This window comes from Diabrotica undecimpunctata, chromosome 8, assembly GCF_040954645.1.
Source record: "Diabrotica undecimpunctata isolate CICGRU chromosome 8, icDiaUnde3, whole genome shotgun sequence".
NCBI classification, from domain to species: domain Eukaryota; kingdom Metazoa; phylum Arthropoda; class Insecta; order Coleoptera; family Chrysomelidae; genus Diabrotica; species Diabrotica undecimpunctata.
Window position 1 is genome coordinate 59,727,725 of NC_092810.1, and position 19,656 is coordinate 59,747,380.

The 19,656-nt window shown below is 31.9% G+C and overlaps 1 protein-coding gene across 1 annotated transcript; it reads right to left on the bottom strand.

The window, feature by feature from the left end:
* Positions 1-245: 245 nt before the first annotated feature.
* On the bottom strand, positions 246-18,911 carry LOC140447608 (uncharacterized). Its single transcript, XM_072540357.1, has 3 exons — positions 18,087-18,911; positions 2,826-5,035; positions 246-747 (listed from the first exon to the last, which is right to left on the bottom strand). Exons 1-2 carry the CDS (start codon positions 18,286-18,288, stop codon positions 4,032-4,034), a joined length of 1,206 nt encoding a protein of 401 aa, XP_072396458.1. The 5' UTR covers positions 18,289-18,911; the 3' UTR covers positions 246-747; positions 2,826-4,031.
* Positions 18,912-19,656: the final 745 nt, after the last annotated feature.

Genomic DNA, 19,656 nt, shown 5'->3' on the forward strand with positions numbered 1-19,656 from the left:
GATTTTCATTATCTTCTCCAGCTAATTGTATATATACTTGCTAAAGTACGTTTAGCTATAACACTCCGATTTCTTGCCACAGAAGACAGATTCAAGAGCATGCATTTCCTATTCAAAATATCGAGCTAAGTTATATCGCTAATAGTACCTGAAGTTTGTAAAGCCATATATGAGGCCCTAAACAAATAAGTAAGGTAAGTTTATAGCTAATGGAACGTTACATGAGCTTTCATTCAGAGACAAGCTGTAATTCAAATAGTTTTATTATAAACTTTACAAAGTTACATACTATTTTGTAATTAAACTGCAGAACAATCTGGTGATATCAATGATCTAACTCAGTACAAGTGTTATTATGAGTCATTTAAGAGTCATATACGAGTTTAACTATAATCTGTATTGTAAATGCTTAACGAATAATCGGCGAAAGAGAAGGTGATGGAACTACAATTGTCATGGGACTTGCAAATGAACTTAAAGTTAGTGATAATGGCCTGATGGTTATATTTTCCCAACGTTTTTGTAGCCTCTTATTGTATACAAGTTCATTAATCTCATGGATAATACCTTCTCTTGTTTCTGGAAAAAAGCTTTTAATCTTTGCTGCTAGTAGTTGACAAAGTAAGTAGACTTCACTGGACTCACAATTTAACCTCTCCGAAATAGTTTTGAACACTCCTACTGCTTCATCCATTCGTTTTTTAGCACCAATTTTGACCCTTCATTTTGGTCGGACAACGTTACAGACTAAAATTAAAAGAATAATTAAGTTATCATGTGTATTAGTTTTTTATTTTAAATTAAATTAGTTGTTTAAAATATATGAATGTTTTTCAGATGCATGCCACGAAAGAGGAGTGCCTTGGCGAAGCAAAAGGATTAGAAAACACTTGGCCATTTCCACACTGTTGAGGAGCACTTGACGACAAACACGTCACGTGAGAGCCCCCACCAAACTGGCGTTACATGTAACATGGCAATGGCATAGCACGGGCATGGCACTGGCGTGGCAGGTAGCGCACACCAAAGTAGCATGACATTAAAAAGGCTAGTTAAATTCAAAATATCGCCCTCTGAGGATGAAGTTATGCTAACGCTTTTAAACGTCAACAATATGTACAAAACTCGTCCGCAACGTCAGTTTGGGTACACCCTTATTGGAAAGAGATGCAAGGGCGTAGTAGATTTAATGTATTTAAAGAATTAAAAAATTCCGGACTTGTGCTGTCATAGATACCTGGAAATTTCTCAATTAATGAGACAAAACGAATATTATTCGAATTCTGGACTGTCTTCCATATTTAAATTTTTTAACAAACACACATGCAAAATGCAAATAGCACGTGGCAAAAGTAGAACAAGCTCTATGTTTAACGACGTGGCGCAGTAAGCTGCATGACGACACTGTCACTGTCATTTTGGTGTGCGCTGAATCATTCGTTTGCATTGGTTACATTTTAAGTAACATGCTAGACGCGCGCTACTTGCTACTTGCCATGCCAGTTTGGTGGGCGCTCTCCCTTACAGGCCCCTGACAACAGTGGATCAGAGTTTTTCAACTACAAACATGATTTTAGTATAATATTGCTAGCAGTAGCCGACAGTGATTACAATTTTTTATTAGCTGACATTGGCACCCATGGAGGCAAGAGTGATGGTGGAGTTTTTAATGATAGCTTCTTGTACCAACGGATACTTTCAAACAATGTTCATTTTCCTGAAGCAATTCCACTGCCTGGTAGAAAAATGTGTGTACCAAATGTTTTCGTAGCAGATGCCGACTTCGCACTGTCAAGTAGTGTAATGAAACCACATCCTGGTGTTCCACCTTATGGCAGTCGAAATAGAATAGTTAACCAACAATTATCTGGAGCCCAAGTAGTCATAGAGGGTACTTTTGGAATTATGACATCAATATTCAGTGTTTGCAAAGTCTATGCGTCTACCACCCGAACAAGCAGCAATTATAACTTTAACTTGTGAAATTCTTCACAACTTAAAAAAAAAGTAGAGGTTCGAGATACATGTACATGGCGGAAAGAAAGTACACTAAACCGCATTTTAACTGAACAAAATGTCCTACATGTTAACCAAAACACAAGAGCCATACCATAATTACAAGACAATTAGAAACAAAACACATGCACTTGTAAGAAAAATAACAAAAGATCACTGGGAACGCTTTTCAAAAGAAATGGTTGTTACGGTCTGCAAAAGGAAATACGGCGCTTCATAAGAGGTCAAGGAACGCCTTAATAACACTATGTGGCGAAACAGACATATTAACACTGAGATGAAGTCAAGAATTTATAAAGCCAGTGTAAGACCAAAAATTGCATATGTCTCAGAAACAATACCCGACACAGCCACGATGCAAGGGCTACTGGAAACGGCAGAGATGAGAGTACTGAGAAGAATTACAGGAAATGCGCTGAAATGGATGTACACAAAATAGAAAAAAAAGAATGCAATAACCACATAAGCAGAATGGAGGAGACCCGTGTCGTCAAAATAACAAGAGATAAGTCACCAATCGGCAAAGGAAGTATCGGAGGACCGCGCAAAAGATGGATTGACAACCTTCCACAGAGGTATTAATCCGCCAATGAACAAGTAGAATTGCCTATAAAGAAGAAGAAAAAAATGTACTACCGCTATTACAGAAAACTCCAAGACGATCCACTGACAATATTGAGAAATCCGAGATTAATTCGCTAATTACTTTTACTCACGTACACATATGTAATTTTATTACAGTTGTCTACAAACAGGATTGTTTATCAAAACATGTTATACAAAACAATTAACTAATTTATTTCACTTACCCTGTATTTATTGTACTGCTATTTAATTTGTTATATACTTTGGCCAGAAAACTATTTATCAATTCATAGGCAAACCAGCTGGTTTTATAAACATGATCTGCTGATGCCTCTGAACGAATTAAGTCTTTTATTTTCCGATTGTAGAGCCGATATGTAGACATCAAAGACTCTCTTTTTTTAATTCGGCAACTGAATAATTCACACTACAACTGGCTTGTAAATGTTGTCATGTATCAGCAATTGCATGTCGGTTTTTATGTTCACTGACGGTTGGATTCCATAGCACTCGTTCGACTTGATAAAGCTCCAGAAATTCTAGCACTTTTTGGTTGTCCCACACTGTCTCAGATGTAGAAGACATATTTCCTTTTAAATAATACATACTTTGAAAGGAAACACTATTTTTCACACCGAAGAAGTGAAAACTGTAGCGCCAATTTGTGGTGGGCATCAATGGTAACGCAATTATTGGCGCCAATCCTATTGATGTGTACGCAAAAACCGACAAGTTTTCTTTATAGTAAATATAATTGTATGTTAAATATTCAGTATTTCTAGCACTACCTGATTTGTGACTCTATCCGTCCAGGACACTTGGAGGACGCGTCTGTAGACTCACATTTCAAGGGCCTCCATCGTTTTAAGGAGTTCCTTATTTAATGTCCAGCTTCCACATCGTAAAGGAGTATAGGAAACACATAACACTTAATTCATCTGATTCTTAAAGTGATAGAAAGATACGGTGTGTCAAAGTTATTTCATTTTGACGAACGCAGCTCGTGCTTGTTCAATCCGTGTACGAATTTCTTTTGAATGCTGGGAAGTCTCGTTGATAATAGTTTTAAGATATTTGTACCAAGAAACCCGCTTAATGACCTGTCCATTAAAAAATAATTGTCCACAATTGTTAACTTTTCTAAACGACCATCATTTTGGTTTTCCTGTTATTGATATGTAAAACGTGCGTCATACTAACCATAGATACTTTACCAAAGAGTCTCTGAATGTCTTCCAAAATGGTTAAATCGAATATAAAATATTTCATTTGTTCCAGTAAACTGATTTAAACAGATTTCAAATTTCTATTTCATCAGTAAGCAATTGTATATTGTTAAAATACTCTTCTCAGTGAAATAAATTTCTTCCTACAAATTTCACATTTGTATTATCTTCCAGTATGCAATTTCGTGCGGATCTTTAATGTACCTATACAATTGTACGTTTTACATTATTAGGTTTTTTATCAGTATGCAATTTTATATGAGATTTTAAATTATTCTTGTGAGCAAATTGCCGCGAACAAATTTCACATTTATGAGGTTTCTCACCATTATGCAATTTTATATGACGTTTTAAAGTACTTTTCAGAGTAAACTCTTTATTACAAATTTCACATTTATATTTCACCCCAGAATGTAACTGCATGTGCATTTTTAAAGCATGCTTCCGAGTAAACTGCTGCAAACAAATTTGACATTTATGACTTTCGACACCAATATGAAGTTGTATGTGACGTTTTAATGACGACTTTTCAGCAAATCTTTTTCTACAAATTTCGCATTTGTAAGGTTTTTGTCCAGTATGCAATTGCTTATGACGTGTTAAACCAGACTTCTGAGTAAATCGTTTTCTACAAATTTCACATTTGAAGTTCTCTCCAGAGTGCAATTGCATGTGGATGGTAAGCGAAGACTTCCTACTAAATTGTTTTGAACACATTTGACATTTATAAGGAGTTTCGCCTGTATGTAACCGCATATGATATTTTAAACTAATATTTTTAGTGAACTCCTTGTAACATATATCACATTCGAACAATTTATTTTCGGTATGCGATCTTATATGGTATTTTAAATTATACTTTTGATTAAACTCTTTTGGACAAATATGACATTTGTATTTCTCATGAGTGTGCAAACGCATATGATCCTCTAAAAGTACTTCTCCAGTAAACTGTTTTGAGCAGATTTCACACTTGTACGGTTTCTCTTTGGTGTGTGAACGAAAATGGCACTTTAAAAACCTATTCGAACTAAACTGTCTTGAGCAAATTTCACATTGATAAAGTTTGTCACCAGTATGTACTTGTATATGTCTTTTTAAATTATAAGGTATAGAATACATCTGCGATTCAACTTCACGTTTTTGATTTTGTGGTTTTAAACTCTCCATTTTCTCATTTTCCAGTTTCATCTCCTTGCTAAGAAATCCTAAAATAAAAACGGATATTTAAACATTTGTCTTTGATTTTTCTATAAAATGATTATATACAAAAGAACATAAAGTCCAAAAAGATATATTTGCAGGCAGTGGCGACTAGTTCTAGAGGGCCACGGAGCCATGGCACTGGTTCTGAAAAATATATTGATCGGAAAATATATTGATCACTAAAAATACTTTTGTTTTTATTATGCTCTTTTTATAATATCAATGCATTATCTACATACATTATTTAATCATTAAGTAATTTAATTTCCACGAAAAAACAAATAATTCAAGCGAGTTGACTACCCGAGCTTTTATGCAACCGTGTATAACGTTTGGATTTGATTGTTGCAGTTATATATTCGAATGAATGTTTTTTATAAACATCCGAAAATCTCCTAATAGAAGCACTTTAGTTCTCTTGGAAGAGAATAAACAAAATTTAAAAATGTTTAATTTATTCAGCACAAATTCCCTTGAGTTTAATACTGAAACATCTAAATAAGTCGCTGTAAGCAATAATCTTTTTCAAACTGCAGCGTATACAATTTATCTGATTGGTCAAAAAAAATCACACGATATCAATCTCGAATCATTTCGGTAGAACGCCGGTAGAACGTAAAACGTAAAACAAAGAATCGAGACCACACGACATTTTTAAAAATGAAGTCATTCTTCTGTAATGATAACTTGCAACTGCAACTTCGAAAGCGCATGGTTAAATGCTACATTTGGTCAGTCCTCTTATACGGTGTCGAAGCATGGACATTAAAAATATCCACCATTAATCGTCTGGAGGCCTTTGAAATGTGGCTGCACAGACGTATACTAAAAATGCCATGGACGGCTATGCTGACAAATGTGGCAGTCCTTGAGAGAGCAAATGCTGCTCGCGAGCTGCTTCATAACATCAAATGTAGAAAGATGGCCTATTTTGGACACGTAGTAAGGGGAGACCGATATAATATTCTTCAACTTATTATGATGGGTAAAATCGAAGGACGCAGAGGAATTGGTAGAAAGCAGGCCTCTTGGTTGAAGAATATCAGGGAGTGGACAGGAATGAGGAAAGCTGAGCAACTCTTTAGAATAGCTCAAGACAGAGACAGTTTCGCCATGTTAAATGCCAACGTCAAGGGGACTTGATAGGGCACGTTAAGAAGAAGAACGCCGGTTTCACATCGTGATTTCATACCAGACAGCGGTGCACAGAGATACATAAAGTGCTGTATTTCTCCCAGTCCACTACAAATGTTTTTCTATTTCTCCATAAGTTTTAGTTGGTAATAATTTTTAGTGTAAAAAAACACTAACGTCCCTTTCTTTCAACATGATTATAGAAGGAAAAAATAGCCCGTGGTGTTCGTGTGTATTAAGGTATAAAAAAATTGCTTATTACAAGCTTAAATTTTTATTTTAAGAAGATCTTTTCGGAATAAAATCATTCCATCATCAGTTAAATAAAAAGTTGTTAAAAAACATTGTATGGCCACTTAAAAAAACTTTCGAAGGACATCCGTATTAAAATATAATCCTCATGGTTTTATCAAGGTAAATGCAATAGACTTAACTTATTGATTATTAAAAACTGAAAATGGGGGCATCTTACATGACCCCCTGTAGCCGGTGAAGTTTTTTTTTTTTTTTCGACTTACATTACTTAAGGTAATGTAAGTCGAAAAAACTTCACCAGCTACAGGGGGTCATGTAAGATGCCCCCATTTTCAGTTTTTAATAATCAATAAGTTAAGTCTATTGCATTTACCTTGATAAAACCATGAGGATTATATTTTAATACGGATGTCCTTCGAAAGTTTTTTTAAGTGGCCATACAATGTTTTTTAACAACTTTTTATTTAACTGATGATGGAATGATTTTATTCCGAAAAGATCTTCTTAAAATAAAAATTTAAGCTTGTAATAAGCAATTTTTTTATACCTTAATACACACGAACACCACGTGCTTTGTATTCAACAGGTATACTAGCCACTCCTGGATATTTCCACTTCATGGTTTGTTCCAGTTTCACTTTTAATTGAAAAAATAGCCATCTTTAAATATATAACACCTTTGCTTATTTTCGCTAATATTCCTTCTGGTGGATTTATGGATGTACATATTTATTTCATAATTCTCGTTCTCTCATGTCACGTAGAATTTAAGATGCAAATACATTAAAGACATTTCTGTTCTTTTCCGACCAATGTACCAATGGACCATCGAGATAAGTAAACTTCGTTTCATATTTATTTTTGTTGATAATCCCAGCATCAATAAGAGAAGGTTTACAAAGTCGAATGATATTTTTTATAGTTTTAACCTTACATAATTTTTTATTACCTCAACATAATGTTAAATAATTATAAATTCTTAATTTTTTCTTAAGTTTTCTTTTTTAAATATGTGAAAATACTAATTTAAGGGGACCTTTACTGTCTAAATTGGAAAAAAAGACAATATTTAAATATTAAACAAAAAAAATATTATATTTATGGTCATATTTTTTTTCTATTCATTGTTAAGCAGAATTTGAGATATACAAGGTGATTCAATGAAACGGTACGATTTCAAAAAAACTGAAAAAATATCTTTTTATTAAATTTAATAAAAAAAAAGTATACTACACATATGAAAATTAACGTGGAAGTGAAGAAATATTCAGTTTTTAAAGATGATATTAGAAAGGGGGCCTCCAATTTGTCAGACACATTCTTGCAGCCGTGGTACAAAGCTGTTTACGACATTGACTTGCATTTCTTGAGCGTATCCGTTCTTCAGTCTATGCCATAGAAACAGAAACTTTCACAGATAAAATTGAGATACTAAATAGGAAAAGTAAGTTGAAGTATCATAAAGATCGCATCTACATAAATAATGATCTGACAGCAAAAGAAAAAGAAATACAGAAAGAAATAGTTAAAATAGCAAAGAAAGAAAAAATAAAGGAAACCAGACAAAAATAGGCTATAAGAAGTTGTTCATGAATGGGAAAGAGTGAATATGGGATGAAGACAACTACAAGAAAACACCAAAGAAAAATTGCCAAAAAACTAGTAGAAGAAAAACAACCGGGGAGATATGATACTTCAATTAAAACAATTTTTAATTGAAGATGATTACTTGGCAACATCGCACTTAAAGCGACGAAATCATATTCCACTTATCAACGTTGCAGGTGCGTACCAAAATAATATTTTACTTATTTATTTAAACACAGTAAAATTTTATTGTTATTATAGAGAACCTAATACAGTCCTTTAAAAACCAGAAACCTTTGCAAAATACTTATTTTTTCATTATGCTAAACAATCTGAAATTTTAATATACGATCTCGTTATTACACTTCATTCTCTATTTATAGAATTACTGTGTGCTGTAGACGGTATATTTGTTTTTTTTTAAACTTGATTTGAAAGTTTCCTTGTGTTTATTTGTTTTATATTCCAGATAAATTAAAATGAAGTAAGCTAAACTATTATCATGTGAATGCGTGTATATAGTAGTGCATTTTCAGTAAATTCTTGAAATATAAAAGGAAGATGGCACTAACTACTAAAGAGTTAATAGCTTTGTTAGAAGAAGACAGATTGTGAAAATGCTGATTCGCTTAATGTGGTTTATCTGCCGTCGGAATCAGATGAAGTTTCCGATGTAGAAACCATTAATGATAATATTATTTGTGAAGAAGGAATAAAATCGGATATTGCAGGTACATATAAAATACAAGTGATTGGGAATTTTGACGATTCTGATTATGATATTCGGATATTCCTCTGAACCGCAGATAAAACGTCCAAAGAAAAATCCAGGCAAAAATAGTAAATCCAAATTTGTCTCAAGTTGGGTAACAACAGATACTCCTTCGTACTCAGTAGTAATTCAACATCAGCTTCATTGATATTTAGACAATATAAAAGCCAACCATGGAGGCAAGTTTATATTAAAGTTTTTTCACTCTTTGTTGATAAACAAGTAATTGAGAGCATTCTATATTTTACAAATATTTATGCATCGCAGAATAACGATGATAGATTACCATAGATTTAAAAAAATTTATTGCCATATGTATATTATCTGGTTCACACTCTGCTTCAAGTTGATATGTATTGGTTGAAGGATGAGCGTAAAGAAGTGCACATTATAAGAGAAAGCATGAGCCGACATAGATTTCGTTTAATCAAACATGAAGAGAAGAGAATAGTGAAGAAACAGCTACATCAGTGTCAAACTTAGTACATGGACGGCAATCTAAATTTGCTTTACCAGATGAAACCAGATTCGACAATATTGGCCACATTACAAAAAGAGACGATAGTGCAAGAATGTCGGATGTGTAACAGTAATACTATTTATTTATGTAAAAGGTGTAGAGTGCATCTACACCCCGAAAGTTTAGAAAATTTTCACCTTAAAATTTAATTTACATTTAAGATACGATATGTTCCTTTATTAAAAATTGTACTATTTTTCCTTGAAAATGAGAAAAAAAATCTTTTTGGTTGTAAATTAGTCTAAATTTATGTGTTTTTAATCCAATCTAATAAATTAATTGTCAAATTTTTTCTTTGTTTATTATATCCGTCGTTAATGGGTTAATACTATAAAAAGAATAAACTTATCTCAAATTTTCTTTACTTACCTCAAAACTATTTTAAAGTTAATAATAAAAGTCTATTTAATAAATATATTCCCAAGAAATAGAACACACTACGATCATGCACATATAAAACGTGGAACGAATAAACTAAAATATCATATTTATCTCATTTCCATTCTTTCTAAGAACGTAAATATATATAGACCAGAGAAATGTTGATAAGTTTACCGACGCTTCAAACTATTCAATGAACTTGTCGAACTATACGCTCGTGAATCTCACCAATTTATATTGTTACGGGGGCAAATTTTTATGGGACTATCTTAATTTTTCACTTATTTACATGGACGAAGCATACACAATAAAAATGACCCCGGTAAGGGATGAGATTTACTTCTGAGATTTTACATGGTTGCCGTTAGCACTTCGGTCAATTTGTAGATTAGTCACGTTTAATTGAAAATTGTCGGATTATAATAAAAATTGGGACTAGGAATGTGAGAGGTACTTATGAGCAGCGAACTTTAAGAAGACCAAATTATAGAAAAATATACAATAGATATCCTTGCCCTGCAAGAAACGAAACAACTGGGAAATGAAACATGATACAATGAAAAACTATTAAAATCAATTCACTAAATATAGATGCGTTTATTCAAGAATATGATTGAGTTGATAAAAAATCATGCATAATAGAATTAATCACAAACTTTAAGAGCTTAATTAATAATTTAATACAACCTCTAAATATTAAGCATATGAATATAAGAACCTGTCAAAAAATTTTTGATGCCTTTGTAATTTTTTTATCTGAATGTAAGAGAGATTTCGATTTTGTAATTTTAACGGAAACTTAAACAAAATGATATGAATTTGTTTCAAATTGAGGGTTATAGATTAATATACAATTCAGGAACATTTAACAAAAACGTTGGTATATCTAATATCACAGATACTATCTAAATGTCAGTATGGATTTCAAGAAGGAAAATTCACTGAAGATGTAATATGTGCTCACATCTACAGCTAACATCTACAAAGCTGTTGATAATGCAAGACCAGCTCTTTGTATATTTGTAGATTTATTAAAGGCATTTGAGACTGTTTCACATAAAATATTGCTAACTAAACTAAAAAAATATGGTATTAGAGGGCTTGCATATAATATCCTAGAAAGTTATCTTCTAAACAGGCAACGACATGTTTATATAGAGGGAGAAATTAGTAAGGGAAGAATTATATCATATGGAGTTCCGCAGGAAACAGTCTTAGGACCAATTCTCTTCAACATACACAGCAATGATCTACTCAGACTGAATATTACAAGTAAGCTTTGCAGATGACACAGCTATTTTCTATGATGCAAATACCTGGGATAATTTAAAACAAAAAGCCGAAACAGACTTTGCTACAATTTAGAAATGGTTTCAGTTTAATAAGCTCACCATAAATGTAGATAAAACAAAATATATGCCATTTACGTATGAAATTCCATATACATACGAGATTAAATATCTAGGTATAAATTTTTAAAACAATTTTTAGGAATAACTCATTTAAGAATTCATTATTATGCACTTATACAGTCTCAACTTACCTATGCCCTTTTAGGATGGGGTGGAAAATGGAATAATTACTTGCATTCTATAAACATTATTCAGAAGTGGCCCATTAGAATTATTAATGGGAAAACTTTAAGATATTTTAGCGAGCTGTTATATAATGAAAGTCAATTTTTAACTGTACGTAAATTATTCTGTAACAGAGCCCTTATACATATACGTGAAAAAAAAGATAGAATAAACTTTAACAATTATGCCCAACAAACTCGATATTCAAGGAATAATGCAACTTTACCTAATTGTAATAAATCCATACTCCAGAGATATGTTGGTTACATAGGGTCCAAATTTTACAATTGTCTACGAGAAAATTTAAAACAGATTAAAAATTAAAATAAATAGATATAAATAGGAAATTAGACAATAGATTAAAAACAAAACAACACAATTCTATGAAGAATTGATTTATGGACAATAGTAATAAATAATAAATATCTAAATAGACTTTGATTAAAAACTACATTTCTTGAATTTACTGCAATTAATATCACGTACTTACATTTGTGTACCCACGTGTGAAAATGTTATATTAAAATTAATGTATTTAATGAAAGTACGCATATGTAACTCACTATTTATATGTATACAATTGTTTAATATTTCTTTGTTTGAATATAAATTTATTTTTAAATCTCACGCACAAGGGGTGCTACTTTGATAGTAGCTCTACTTCAGTTTTTATGTTTAGCTTCTAAATAAACATTATTATTATTATTAAAATACCTTTCCCCCCAAATGTTTAATGAATAATTTATATGCTTTAGTGTTTTCTTATTATTCAGTAAAATGTATAGATAAATAGATATTATATTCATCTTTAGATTTGAATAGTCCTTAGGCTGTGTGACCATTAAAAATAAAATTAATGTATATGGGCTTTATTACTACCGCAGCTTTAACATTTTTTATCATGTAACACATTACAATTGAATTATTAACTTTATTTCAATGTAGCTAAGTACGAGTATTATATAGTATAATATATAATTAGATGTATCTTGTCTAATAATAAAAAATCATGTTTTTAATTGATTTGTGATATTAGACATGTTCTCAATAATTATATTTAATCATACTAAGCAAAACAGCATCTCTAGAAAGTTTCACATTTGTTATTAAAATCTTAAATCCTCAAATGATGTAGCATAGCAATGCATTAGAAATTTAAAAGATCTCCTCACCACCTGACGTCATGCGCAAACCTGATCGAAATTTGGAACGCTAAGTATCATATCTTTCTTTCATTGTATCATGGAAAGGAAGTAATAAAAATAGGAAAGATCACACTTTTTAAGAGTGGGGGACCAAGATATATTTTGGAGTGGGATTCATTGTGTCGGAGAAAGTAAACAAAGCAGTTGTAAATTTTCAACTAATATCAGAACAACTACAGATCAAATACATATGTTAAAATTAATACAAAATAATAGCTACGAACAAAACTTAGGATTACATATGCTATTTATCGATTTTAAACAAGTATATGACTCCTTAAATCGAACGATGCTATATGAGGCAATGAGAACATTAGAAATACCAGAAAAGCTTATAAGGCTAGTGAAAATGACGCTTAGGAACACGATAAATAGGGTAACAATAGAAGGAAGCTTTTCAAAACAGTTCACAGTGAAGAGAGGTTTAAAACAAGGGGATCCGCTATCAACGAATTTATTCAACCTAGTATTAGAACAAATCGTAAGAAGATCAAATATAAGCACAAACACGACTATTTTCAATAGCATGGAACAGTGCATAGCGTACGCGGATGATCTGGTGATACTAGCGGGAACAAAAAAACATTTAGAAAAAGTTTTCCAGAAATTTGAAGAAGAAGCGAAAAGATACGGATTAATAATAAACCAAATAAATACGCATTATATGGAAATGAGAGGAGGAAATTAAATAATAACAAATATGTATATCAAAATGAAAGGAGCAGAGACTGTCTATAGTTTTGGAAAAGTATCAGAATTTGAATACAGACTTTGAAAAGAGATAGACAAAAGATTAATGAAGGGAAGCAGAGCGATAGGACACTAAATTCATTACTGAAAGCAAAAAATGTGTCAAGAACAGCTAAACTGCGAGTCTACGAGACAGTAATCAGACCCACAGTGCTGTATACCAGTGAAACGTGGATTATGAACCAGCAGGAAGAAAAGAAAGTAGAGATCTGGGAAAGAAAGTTGTTCAGAAAAATCTTCGGAGGAATAAAGACGGCCCAGAGAATATTTTGAGAAGACGAACGAATAAAGAAATAATGAGGATGTATGAAAAACCAGCAATTTCGGCAAAAATATGAGCCCAAAGAGTTAGATGGCTTGGTCACATTATACAAATGCCAGAGAATCGAAATGTTAAAACAATACTGAAGAAGGAAGAAATAGGGAAAAAAGAAGAGGACGTCCAAATAACAAATGGTTGGAAGTTACTGCTTCAGCAAGACTTGTCAGAAATAGGCGTGAGAAATTGGAGAGAGAAAGCAAAGGACCGAAAAAAATATTTCTATGATACTAAGGAATGTTTTTACGTAAAAAAACAAAAATCGTCCTTTGAATGCTGGCAGATAAATAAAAATTTAATCAAATCTCGAAAGTAGAAATCTGAAGATTTCTATTGACGAAACCAAAATTCATATTTGTTTAATATGTGCCGTCTATAAATTTGCAAGGCAAAATAGACGTAGCTAAAAGATGTAATAGAGATATGGAGGATCTAAAAGCTGCATGTCACAACATATCTTCTCATCTAAGCAAAAACCTTTGGCGAATTGGTTTCTTGTACTCATAAAGAGTATACCGAAATAAAAGAAAGGACAGCTAAGATTTGATTTCACGTATAGTGCCTTTGTATATTCGCTTATACGTATTTCATCCTAAAAGGAATTTTCGGAGCGACTATTTACAGATGCTCTGAATGTGAAAACAAATATTTTCCGTCAAAAGAAGCAAAAATAAAATGGCTTCGATTTGGACGCTATAGCGACATCTGATAACAAATCGCGAAAGTAGAAATTCGAAGACTTCTGCTGACGAAATCAAAATTTGTTTTCACGTTTAGGGCTTCTGTACCAGTCGCTCTGATGATTCCTGCTAGGATGAAATACGTATAAGCGAATATACAGAGGCACTATTGGTGAAATCAAATCTTAACTGTCCTTTCCGTTAAAAAATTTAATTAATTTTAACTTAATTTATACATTTTAAGTACCTTGATAAAAGTAGGTCAGAAATTATTACAGCAATAAACGAATTAACGCAATATCGTCGTTTATTAAATTAACATTATTAATATAGTTAGTTCATTTAGCTTGGGAATATTTTGACAGAATTCTACCACATTCATAGCTGAAATACACTTACTATAACAGACTTCATTAACCCTAGAGTACTAACGTACGTAAATTTTACGTACCGATTTTAATCTGACAGCTACTGAAATAAAACTAAACGTGGCAATGCTTAGCCGCGTGGTATATGCTATTCTCACTTCATGGTCAATAAAACAAATGAATACTCGCTTCTCGCTTTGATTTTAGTTTGGGTTAGGCTTTGACCGTAGTAGTTATAACACTCTGTACGTAAAAGATACGTGTAGTTAGTATCCGCGTAAAAAGTTTTCTACGTAATTGTGACGTGTTGTTATTATTAACGTATAAATAAGATGTCTCCAAAATCAAATGTTAATCTAAAGCGTCCTCTTAATGAGAAAGAATTGGAGGAAATTATAAATAAAAGTGACTTCAGTGATTTAAGTGACACAGAAGATGATCTAGAGGAGTTAGAAAATCCATTTTAAAGCGACGATAGTATTCAAGATAGAGACTATGATCCTATACAGGACGAAGAAAATGTCCTCACAAAACTAGCTAACAGCTGGGCAGATACACCAGCAGAAACTCACAAAGAAACAAGAAATACATGCTCTCGTAAAAGAATTAAAATTATGTAGCAGCCGTCATCAGAATCAACATAATACTGATAACCGTATTGAACAAAAATCGTCTGTTATAATATGGGATAAACAGTCTTTAGTACGTAAAAACGGTTACAAGTGGAGTAATTTACCAATAAATGATGGAGGTCGTAAAGTCGCATCCGGAAATATTGTTAATATCCATAAAGGTCCAACCAACTTAGCTACAGATGCTATAGAACCTATAGATGTTTTTAATTTATTTTTTACAGATCAGATTCTGGACGAAGTTTTGCTACATACAAACGAAAAAATTGCAGAGTTACGAGAGAAGTACCGACAAAAAAGCTACTTTTTAGAAACGACATTACCTGAACTGAAAGCACTGTTAGGTTTGTTATTTTTATCTGCGGCATTAAAAAATAATCAACTCTCAGCTGACGTTTTGTTTGATAGCACTTATTGTGGCCATAGATATAAAGCAACGATGAGTAAAGAATGGTTTAACTTTTTGATCAATTCTTTACGATTTGATAACTTCTTGACAATAGAAGAACGTAAAAAAAAGGCTCCAATATCTAAAATTTAGATCTTGTTTATTGAAAACTGTGTCAAAAATTATAAAGCTAGTTCATATGTGAACATACAACAAATCCTAGGATTTCGTGGCAGGTGTCCATTTCGCATGTATATGCCAAACAAACCTAGTAATTAATGCATAAAAATACTAATGGTTTGCGATGTGGCTACGAAATATGTAATAAATGCAATACCGTATCTCGGTAAAACTACTGTAACCAACAGCATTGCTTTAGCACAAAATTTTGTCAAAAGCCTGACGAGACCTTTATATGGAAGTAGACGTAATGTGACAATGGACAACTGGTTTTCCAGCACCCCTCTTGCGAATAAATTATTATCTTCCTCTTACAATTTGACAATGGTCGTAACACTCTGGAAAAATAAAGGAGAAATACTTCCTGAAATGCTCAATAACGAAACTTGGAAGTGTGGTTCAAGTATGTTTGTGTACGATGAAAACATGACTTTATTATCTTATAAACCTAAGTAAAATAAGACAGTTTTTCTAATTTCAACTATGCATTTTTCTAGAAACATTAATCATGAAACAAAAAAACCCGAAATAATCCATACATATGATTCAACTAAGGGTGCTGTAGATATGTTTGACCAAATGTCTCAGAATATTTGCTGTAATAGGAAGACTAGAAGGTGGCCGCTATGCATATATTACAATATGATGAATATTGCAGGAGTAAACGCTTTTGTAATCTACCATCACAATGCAACTAAAAACAAACAGGAGCCATTATCAAGATTAAATTTTATGCTGAAACTTCATGAACAATTAACGAAGCCGTGGCAACAAATAAGACTCCAAACAGTACCAACTTTATCAAGAAGTCTCAAAGAGAGTCTTTCCATGCTTTTGAATTTAATGCATGTTGCTGAAGACCGCCAGGTCTCCAAGGGACAGGAAAAAGGACTTACTGTAGTTTATGCTCTACAGCAAAGAAACGAATGACAACTACCAAATGTTACAAGTGTGGGAGTGCCTTGTGTGGAGAGCATCAAATAAAAATGTGTATGGAATATGTACATCAATAGAAGGTTATCGTTTCTATATTTGTAATGTTTATTATATGCATAGGTTTATCATTACAAGATTCGGTTTTGTGTCAAAAGTATCTATTTTATGTTGTTTATGTTTGGATTATTAATATTTTAATGTTTTTTATTTGTATCATTCCTAAATAAACTTCTCTTGAAATTAAACCATTTTGTTTAAATTAGATATGAAATAAAAAGAAAATACTAGACCTAAATCAGTGAGTACGTAAAATTTATGTATGGTTAGCATTTACGTATGTTAAAAAAACGTTAGTATTCTAGGGTTAATTAAAAAAAGAATAATAATCATGAATAATGGAAGTAGCTAGGTCAGGTACATTTGTAGTGTCTGTGATCTGCCACAAGATATTTAGAAGAGCTTAGATACTAAAATATGTAGATTTATGAAATAGAAATAGTTGTTAACTAAAATAATCTTGTTAAATTACTAATTTCCCTCTGATGTTGATGTATGGCACTGCATAATCATGTACACACTTTTAGTATGATGGTATGTAATTAATTACTGAGTGCCAACCACAAGCAAGATATGAGATGTTCATCCATTAGCCAATTGAGATATTTTGATTTAACTTCTCGCAAAACCATCTTGATCTAAACATTCCTGTTAACTACTTAACAGTTACTAACAATATACTAGCAATAACACTTTTTTCAACATCTTCACTTTCATCCTGAAAGTTATGTTATTTGTACAGATCAACTTACTGATTACTAAACAATTATTAACTATGAATTAATTATATGTTTATAATTAATCTCGTTACCAATATAATCTACTGAATATAATCAATAGAATATGTTCAAAACTTTGAAATTTGAGATATATAACTACAGAATACAGATTTCTATTAAATGATCCAAGGTTATTTGGATAACGAATATCTTTTTTATGATAGTGGTTTAGGGAATACAATTAAGTAATATGATCATCAACTATTTTTTTAAACTTATTTTTGTAACTAGTGCTTGTTGCTTTTTAAATAAATAAGTGAATGAACATGTATTGGGATAATATTTAAAAACCCATTGATGCAGTAAAAGCTCACACAATCTGGAAAATTGTTAATTAGTTCAATTTTTACACAGAAATCAAATGGATAACTCTCGAATCTTTTAAAAAATGCTATTACTTATTAATTACAGCTAGTTTATAACTGATTTGGAAGAAAATAATTAATGAAAATTGTCTACTTCTCAGATAGAAAGTAGGAATACAACAAAGTGGTTGGTTATTAGTGATAACATACAATTATATTTTGTCTCACCTAAGTTTTTGTTTTCAGGTTCCTTCTTCAAATCCTCAATTTCAATTGCTGCAGTTAATTGACCTTGTGTTAGTTCTTGTTCTAAACCCACATCATATTGCTGGCCTTCTACCTTAATTTCAACTTTAAAATCTTTTATTTCTTGTTTGATATCTATTTGTTCCAAAGAAAAAGCATTTTTACATCCCTCTACAGTTTCCATGACTTAAAAAATTGTTAGGTAGAGGTAGGCAAAAAATTAAAAATATAAACTGTATCCAATTTTTACAACTACTAAAAATATATTATTATACAACTACAACACAAAATAAAAAACTTCAGACACTTGATTTAACGGGAAGCGTGAAAGTATTAGCAAAGAATATAGACGCTTAAGCGTCTATATTCTTTGGTATTAGTATTAAAATTTTTATAATAATAGGTCTATATTCTTTGATAATAGGTAACCTATTGTGATTTTGCGAGACACAAACAAATACAATAACATTACGAGTACGTCTATCATAAACACTACAATCAGCTGATTTCCTTCAAGCTAATTTCAGAGGAGGCAAATTTTGAAACCTGCATTGCTGCATCATTGTTTAAATAATAGACTGCATAATGTGGTGGGCCGACAAGACAAATATTAGGATAAGAATAATGAGAATATGCAATCGATTGTAGATCATTTGTAGGTGATTGTAATAGGTACAGTTTTTTTGTAGGCCAATTAATTAGTTCACAATTAATTACTGATTTTTGGGCATGACGCTAGCTGATATAAAATGAAAATTACTAATTTTTTAGATAAAAACTAATTTAATAGATAAGAAATCATTTGTAGGTTATTATAAAACTAACAAATCGTTTGTAAAGTTGGCTATAATTAGTTGTTTTTAAGATTAAATAATTCAGAAAAAAGCAATTAAATTATTCTGAGCGTGCGCCATCTGCTAGCCAAATGCCAGACTAGATATTATTAAAATGCCAACTAATTAATTCAATGCATAATCGTTTGAAAATGTTATTATTTATATTAAAAATTATAACCAACCAATGTTAACAAACAATGGACTTGCTATACAGCCGTCCCACCTTACATTGTTAAGCCGTCCCACCTTACAACACCCAACAAGTATTATGTGAAAACAGTCAGCAGACCATACAATCTCAGTGTATTGCAACTCAACCAATTCCTACACAGTATGCAGCGTCAAATTGTGATACAAAAATTCGCAGATTTCGACGAGAGCGAGCAAAATAAAGAAAATCCTTGGCAAGAAGTCAAAAAACCTTAAAAAGAAGAAAAGTGAATCTAACCAATAGACCATTAGAGACAGTAACAAATAACAAATTTAGTTCTCTTATACCCCCAGCCCAAGAGGAAGAAGAAGCCCCTAAAACTAACGAAAACGTAAATAAAACACCAAAACCACCTGAAATAGATCTAATAGCAGAAAACACACAATAAATTACAAAATCCTTAGGAGACAACACGGTAAAGATAAATTGCGGTACACCAGACACATATAGGAAAATAATAAAATACATGAGGGACAAAAATGTAGTACACCACACCTACCAACCT

Excerpts from the sequence above, each read along its gene's own strand:
- LOC140447608 (XM_072540357.1), bottom strand. The coding sequence starts at position 18,288 with ATGGAAACTGTAGAGGGATGTAAAAATGCTTTTTCTTTGGAACAAATA. Across the intron at positions 5,036-18,086 it reads ACCTGAAAACAAAAACTTAG|GATTTCTTAGCAAGGAGATG; the intron begins GTGAGACAAAAT and ends TTTTTATTTTAG.